Genomic DNA, 8,450 nt, shown 5'->3' on the forward strand with positions numbered 1-8,450 from the left:
ACCCTTTCGAGAAATTTCGAGTGAGGGGGGTGTGGAAGAGCTGCTAAGTGACGCTGGGGAGGGAGATGCCATATTGAATTTAATGTGTGAACATTGGACCGAGTTGTGCAATGTGATTGGGCGTTTTCGAAGGTCAATTGGGGATTTTTGGCTTGGATTTGTAATTAGGAACCTGTGTTCATGTCCCCTGCTGAAGAATTGGGACAGGAAATTTGCGGGACCTCCAGAATTATGTATGGATGGTGAACAAATAAAAGACTATGCCATCACTCACACAGGGAAGTACACCATTGTCCTTTCATTTAGATTTCTAGCTGGCCAGTGTAGGTTTCTGAATGTTAGGTAGGCATTGTGGCATGATGCAACTACAGTAATTAAATGGTAAGTGGTAATACAAATTTCTTTTCTAATAACACTATTGTATTATATGTAGTGTACTAATAGTTATATTTTTTGTGTACCCAGCAAGTAAACCAAAATAACATACAGTCCACGTAATTCAAATTTACCAGAGTAGTTGGTTTTAATATTGTAATTATTAATTTAATGTCAGGTCTAGTGTTTTGTGAGAGTGGTAGGGAGTGGGCAACGAGGGAGGTACAGTTCAGCAACCTGCTGTAACTCAAGTCCCACTTACCTCACCCAAATTACTTGGAGGCAATAATTCAGGTAATGCCCTGTAAGCCTCCTGCAGGTGATTTGCTCACATAATAAAAATTTTCACAGTAGCCATCAACAATGACGATAGCACTGACAAGGAAGTTTGATCAGCGTGTGACAGCCAGAGAGAGAAATTTTAAAAACTTTCTACCAGGAGCTGATACTGACACTGACAAGCTAGAAAATGTCAATGTTAAAAGAAGCACCATGTGATTCCTCCGGGTTTAGCGCTTTCGGGTTACTATAATAATAATAATAATAATAATAATAATAATAATAATAATAATAATAATAATAATAATAATAATAATAATAATAATAATAATAATAATAATGTGTGGTAGCAATGTCTGTGGGGAACATAGTGTCTGGCAGAGTGAAATATGGTAATCGTCATTATTTGACTAGGTTCCTTCTAAATAATGGGTTTTAGTTTCAAGGAGTCAGAGCTACCTTCCCCTTCCTTGTGTAAAACCTAACCATCTCCTATTCCCCAGGCGTTGTGTGATTCCCTACAGGTTGAGCTCTTTCTGTTAGCCATAATTCGATGAGGATACAGTTACCAGTAACTAGACTTACCCTTCCCTTCTGTGGAGTGAACTTGAATGCCTCCCATTCCACAGGCTCTATACAGCCCCGTACGGGTCTAGCGCTTCCCCTAATTAAAATGCAAACTAGAAAATAAATAAATTATAAGTGTATGCTCAATTAATTTTTTAAGGCAAATCCATCTGAAGAACAGGAAGAGGCTAGAATTTGTTGTATTCCAGATTTTTCGCTTTGCTAATCTGCTTTATTTTCCCGATATTTGCATGTTGTGAGAATTCGATCTAAAAGAGAGTCGATGAAAATAAATGGTATAAAATACCGACACAATGGAAATATAAACACATATGCAGTCGTCAGGAGTCGTATGAACGACTCCTGACGACTGCCCGTCAGTAGATGATGATGATTCAACGGGCAGTAGATGATAATCCAATGGGCAGGAGGTGATGATCCAACGGGATCATCATTAACGATGATCCAACTAACTGAAGGGCCGAACAGTGAGATGAGAGGAAGAGAAGAGAGAGACGGGGGTAGAAGACTGCTTTGTACGACTGAATGAATGATAACTGAGAAAGAGAGGAATAAATTTGGTGGAAAGAATGGGAAATTCAAGATAGAGAGTAGGAGAGAGTGGGGGAGAGCGCTTGTGCCGGAAAAAGGATGGAAACCGAGAAGATAAAACAGCTAAAGCGTGGGAAGTAGATAGGTAAGTGGAGTGATGAGGACGTGAGTGTGGGAAAAGCCAAGATGAATGAAAAAGAAATGACACAGAGTAACGGATCCATAAAATTGAACCAATTGAAAAGAAGTCAAGAGAGACAGGCTTAATAAATGATATGAGAGGAAAGAATTTAATATACATTATTCATATACATAGCTGGCGCGCGCGTGCGTGTGTATGTGTGTGTCTGTGTGTGTCTGTGAGTGTGTGTGTGTGTGTGTGTGTGTGTGTGTGTGTGTGTGTGTGTGTGTGTGTGTGTGTGTGTGTGTGTGTGTGTGTGTGTGAGTATGTGTGTGTGTGTGTGTGTGTGTGTGTGTATGTGTGTGTGTGTGTGTATGTGTGTGTGTGTGTGTGTGTGTGTGTGTGTGTGTGTGTGTGTGTGTGTGTGTGTGTGTGTGTGTGTGTGTGTGTGTGTGTGTGCCCTCACCTATTTGTGGTTGCAGGGGTCGACTCTTAGATGCTAGCCCTGCCTCTTCACTTTCCACTCTTCAGATTACTCTTTCTGAGCCTCGTGGGCCATATCGTGCCTGCTCTTAAAACTATGTATGAAGCCTTCCTCCAACACTTCCTCACCAAAATCACTCCACTTCTCGATTACTCTGAGACTGAAGAAATGCTTCCTAACAACCCTGTGGCAGGCAAAATTTCAGAACCGGAAAATATACAGGGAACCATCACAATTCATATAAACTCAGTCAAGCACCTAAATAATTGGAATCACCTGAAGGCCCTTGACCTGTACTCCTTAGAACGTGGCGAGAAAAATGCACAATAATCCATACCTGGAAGATTTAAAAGGACTGACCTCAAGCCTGCCCACCAGAGAAGCTGCATATGAGCGCAAGAAGCTGGACAGATGATGCACGATGGTCCTGGTGACAAGTCCACTCAAGGGAGGTTCCTTGATGCTGGTGAGGGGCTCTTGATCTAGGGATTTGGATCTGTGCATCAGTTTCCTGAACTGAGCCTGAATGCCTTCCATCCCACCTTCCACAGTGGCGCTATATAATTCCTACGGGTTTAGCTCTCCCAACTATAATAACAGTAATCCGGTAAAAAGCAGTGGAGCGTTGAGTACACTGAGAGAGAATTCAATAAGTGTAAAGGGACTACAACTCTTCAATTCTCTCATTTTATGCATAAGCAAGGATTACCAAGAGAACCGTGGCTCTCTTCAAGAAGACAGTTCCACAGATTCTTTAAATCAGTTCCGATCAACTTGGTTGTGACTCATGCACTGGAATGCGAGTAGCCGGCACCAAGTGCCTGATCAATCAAGTCAGCAACCAGGAGGCCTGGTTTGGGGCAGGGCCGCGAGGTCAATGGCCGGAAGGGACTACAGGTAACCTACAGGTATGCATGGTCCAGTAGGCCAGCTGCAGGTCTACCGGACCATGCGGCAAGGCTTGAATCTATTCCATTTCATATGTTTAACTTCAAGTTTTTCAACTGAGTACGTGTGTGTGTGTGTGTGTATGTGTGTGTGTGTGTGTGTGTGTGTGTGTGTGTGTGTGTGTGTGTGTGTGTGTGTGTGTGTGTGTGCGTGTGTATGCGTGTGTGTGTGTGTGTGTGTGTGTGTGTGTGTGTGTGTGTGTGTGTGTGTGTGTGTGTGTGTGTGTGTATGTGTGTGTATGTTTGTGTATGTGTGTGTGTGTGTGTGTGTGTGTGTGTGTGTGTGTGTGTGTGTGTGTGTGTGTGTGTGTGTGTGTGTGTGTGTGTGTGTGTATGTTTTGTGAAGTGAGAACTTATATGTATCAGAGCGAAGTTAAGAATTTAAACAATTCGCGATTATATTCCTTGAATCGGAAACTTCATGACTGTTCATATTTCATTGTTTGTCCAACTGAAAACTTTATTTTACGCTCAGTAAGCTGGTTAAACACCCAGCCAGAGAAATAAAAAGGGGGGGGGGATAGATGAGTTAGCACACAATCCCTGGGTGATACAACCAACACCATTGTTCTCCCATGCTGTGTCATCCATTGCGCCTATTCAAGAATTTCTTATGCATAGTGTAAAGTGAGTGTAAAGTTGGAGACGGCAGAAATATGTTGGTAGGTTCTGAAACCTGTGGTGGGCTCCAGGAGGGTTTAGTGAGCGGTGCAGCTGAGCTGAGCAGCAGTATGGCGGTGGCCTCGGGGGTGTGAGGAAGTGTCGCTCCTCCGCTCTCTCTGCTTGCACCGCTCTTAACCAATATTGTAAACATCTTCTCACAAGCACTGCTGCTGCTGCTGAGGAAGCAGCTGTGTGCTGCAGCCTGCTGTGACACACCAACATCATCACAAGTGCAGTAAGATGCATCATTCTTACAGGATACTCAAGCGTAGCTGAAAAAAAAATGTATGAAAATTAAAAAAAAGTGTAAAACCAGGTATAGCTGCTTGAAGCTGTTGTATCAACAACACAGTGCTCTAAAAGTAATACGTAACAGTAACAGAAAAATACAGTTTGTGAATGGACTGACTAGGAAAATAAGTGGAGGAAGAGTGTATAACACTAAATAGAGCCATTACCATCTACCTAACTACTAAAGCTATGAACTAATAACTTGTTAAGGTATGAAGAAAGTAACACTAAGGACGTTCCTAAGAGAACGTATAAGAGAAAGAGTAATAGATGTAACTAGTGCTCAGAGAAAGAGTCATTCTTGTGGTCAATATAATCACTAAGTGAGACCTTTTAAATTGCTTAGTCTGTGATATAATAGACTTCACAAGTGACAGGCAGTAATTCATACGAACCGCTGCATTTAAAGCCCAGAGGAACATCGGACAGTGGTGAAGTTTTGATTAATTCATTATCCACGTTAAATGTTCATTAGGAACACCAACTTGTGCTGAGGGGGGAAATTTTTTTTTTATTTTTTTTTTTTTTTTTTTTTTTTTTTGGAAGGTGCCTCATGAGAAGCAGTGTTCACCGGTAGTGACGAGTCTGTTCAATGCCTCACGAAAGTACTATTCACTGCTAGTGACGACACTACTGTTGAATGCCTCGTCAGAAACACTGTTCACTGGCAGTGACGACACTACAGTCTGTTGAATGCAAGAAAGGCTGAGTAGCGGTAAAGTTCCACCTCGGGCCCCCCAAGGACCCACCACCAGGTAAGTTCATTCATGTCTTGCACAAGCCTACCTCTTGTTCCAAGGAAATGGAGTATCCACCTCTTCCCAAGATCAGGCATGAATTCCTCATTCCCCAGGCGCTGTATGACCTCAATGTGCTTAGCGCTTCCCCGTGAATATAATGTCCTCTCACTTCCGTAGAATACGTTATATAATGTGTACACAGTATATACACCGAGAGGTGTGAAGAGATAAAAAAAATTTTTGACCTATATGACCTATCCATTTGCTAAGATTTTGTATATCACAATCATGTCTTCCCTTGTCTTCGCCAAGGCCGGCTGGTTTAATATCTATTTTAGGGGCAAAAGCATTCCTGATGTTAATATACAGATGAATTGAAGCTTTGGTGCTGTCGAGTGACTGGTATCTGAGGGTCATTAAAGCTGCATTTCACCTTCACACCACAATTCAAGCATACTTAAATCCCTAAAAATGGGTATTAAAGTGAAATGTGGGGGGGGGGGGGATTGGGAAAGATTGCGTCCACTGCTGCCCCTAGGCATATACACGGAAGAAAACAATTAAGAATATAAACTGGTATTATTTTGTTCGTCAATTGGCCTGCTTGAAGAGCCCATCCAACATTATATATGTAAACAATCGTAAAAAAAGTTATTAAAAATATAAAATAAGTAAAAATCTCCCAATGTACCTCAGTGTATATATATATATATATATATATATATATATATATATATATATATATATATATATATATATATATATATATATATATATAATTATATTTATATTTTAATGTAGCACCAGACGAGCCTGGCCCATGGCCGGGCTCCGAGAGTATTGAAACTCTCGAAACTCTTCAGAGGTATATCAAAGGTATATATAATGTATACATGCTAGTTACTTATGAAATTGTTTGATATATGTTAGCATGAAAACAAACATCCGACCTTGATCAAATTTACGGAATATAATTTTATTTACTTAACCTATCTTAGAAATTTACATACTGTGTCGCAGTTTTCCTTGGTAAAGGGTATGAGGAGCTATTTACAAGCTATCCCTTAACGTTAATGAACTATAGATACCGAAGTTATTTTGCCAGAGGTGCGTGGGAGTTGAAAGTTGCACCTGACAGCTAAGTGGAGCAAATGGAAACTCTGCGGCAACACGATGTACAATTTGGCACTGTTACATGTAGTTATTTATGTTGATTTTAATACTCTTGAGTTAAATTAGATATTTCTTAAGACTGTTGTATATTTCTAAACTCTAGTGGTCCCTTTTCTTTAAACTGGCAAGCTGAGTAGTATGTTTTAGCAGAACGTTGCAGAAGATCGCATGATAATTTTGTTGACCATGTATCGTTTACGTATTGTAAATATTTAATTTTATTTATATATTTTAGAATATTCAATAAGAGTATGAAATATGTATACGAGCTAAATTCTTTATATGCAAACCGTATATAAACCTAAAGGTGTGTCATGTGCATCTCTAAGTGTATATAGTACACAGTTTGCTCTTAATCTCAGAGATTAAAGCTCTTAGTGTGCTAGTGAAATGTAGCCTTATGATATAAGTGATGTCGATACGTATTAAGCCTAACATTAGCATTAGCTACCCATGGTATCAACTGATTTTTCCACTCCGTAATAATAATAATAAAAAGTCATTATTTCTGGTACTTTTATACACTTTCTAAATCGAATCTTAATCAACTTGATTCCATTCTATAAAATTCTTAGATAGCCTCGACACACTATATCTCCTTATAAGCGAATTAAGTAAAATGCATGTTCATCGAATCATTTAAGAAAGTCGTAACATTATGCTGCACGATGACAATCCATTATTAAATAGTCTTGATTTTTTTTTCTGAGGCTGAAACACCTGTTTACGAAGGCTGGAATTGTTGAATCATTCATGTTTTTGTACAAGTATATCTACGCCAGTTGAAAGTTGTGACCTCTTTTTTGTTAATTAAATGTCACTGTTAACTTATCTATGTGATAGGCGTTGCTGGTTATTGTAAGTGTTTACTTCGGTATTCCTCTGTAGGATATACGCAATTTATTTATACGATAAAAACAACAACTGGAAGATGGCTGTTTATCGGAATGAATTGCTCATTGGGTTTGGCGTTGTTTTTTAATGATAGTAATAATGGTAATAATAATAATAGTAATGTAAATAATAGTTATGTTAGTAATACTCTGATTAGTAACCTAGTGGTTTAATGACCCCTGATAACTTTTAAGCTGAGCAGGATCTTGAAGCTGAAGCTTGGTGGTGGTCTCTCCTAGGATGCAACGAACACACCCAGGTACCTATTAACTTTCATCAGTTTAAAGTGTGATACACTGCAGCAACAGCCCACTTTCTTGGCGAAACGTCGTAATAAAGGATTCCAAACAGCCGCTTTTCGTCTCTTTGCTGATATAGTTACACAAGAAATGTACAATAGCTATTTATTTTATACAAACTAATGAAAGTCATTATACAAGTAAAGTTTTTTAATCAAAGTTTTAAAGTGTGCGTGTGTGCGAGAGAGCGAGAGAAGGGAGAGAGCGAGAGAGAAGGGGGGTTGGTATTGAGTGCTATGGATTTTAAAGATAAGTTGACAAGATAATAAAGTAAAACGCGTAAGACAACCACATTCAGAAACGTTTGATACTGATAAAAACAAAAATAATGGAAAGGCAAAGATGAATGGGGTTAAGGATACTGAAGAAAAAACCTTTTCAGCATAAATTATACAAATAGTCGTAGCTTTGGAACAAATGCGGGAAATGTTGATATTATTGCGCTAACCAAAACATGGTTTAATTTAATGAGTCGAGTCATGCCTGGCGAATGTCGCACTGAATTATTTAAATTATTCCTGATTGATAGGCACAAGAAAGGGAGGTGTAAGAGCACTTTGTCAGTATAAACTTGAACTATTTCATCAAGTGACCGAGGGAGACCTTGAAACGGAATTGCTGAGGCTTCGCGTTTCAATAATGTGATAATTCTGAGGCAATTTTAATTTTAGCCAAATTGATAAATTCTTTGACTAAAAATTGGCGTCCAGCGATTTCCTAGAGGTAGTCCAGGACTCTAATGTACACACAAAAGCAGCAATCGGAAATTTTATTCGTTCCACTTGTTCAGCACTACAACTGACTTTTTCAAGTCAGTAGAATATACCCGGGAAAAAGAAATTATATAGATAGGAGCGAGAAGTCATGTGCGGGAAGTATAACTTCTTAGAGTTATGGGTATTTACTTAAGTTACCCATTTTTATTGAATTTCGTGTGGTTTTTATGATCATTTCTTCATTATTACTCTGCTATAATAATTATGGAAGTAGGTAACAGTGAATTTGTCTTTATTGCAATTCTTCGTTAAATGTTACTTAATGAAACCATATCACAGGTGGGGTTTG

At 39.1% G+C, this 8,450-nt stretch overlaps 1 protein-coding gene across 1 annotated transcript in view; it reads left to right on the forward strand.

Moving 5' to 3' along the window:
* The first annotated feature begins 4,035 nt into the window (after positions 1 to 4,035).
* LOC128689070 (class A basic helix-loop-helix protein 15) overlaps positions 4,036 to 8,450 on the forward strand; it is a 106,144-nt gene continuing 101,729 nt past the window's right edge. Inside the window, exons 1-2 of the mRNA XM_053777148.1 lie at positions 4,036 to 4,223; positions 4,826 to 5,034. Of these exons, the coding sequence (XP_053633123.1) occupies positions 4,973 to 5,034 (62 nt within the window). The 5' untranslated portion in view covers positions 4,036 to 4,223; positions 4,826 to 4,972. The remainder of the gene's footprint in view (positions 4,224 to 4,825; positions 5,035 to 8,450) is intronic.

Source organism: Cherax quadricarinatus, chromosome 21 (genome assembly GCF_038502225.1).
Source record: "Cherax quadricarinatus isolate ZL_2023a chromosome 21, ASM3850222v1, whole genome shotgun sequence".
NCBI lineage: Eukaryota > Metazoa > Arthropoda > Malacostraca > Decapoda > Parastacidae > Cherax > Cherax quadricarinatus.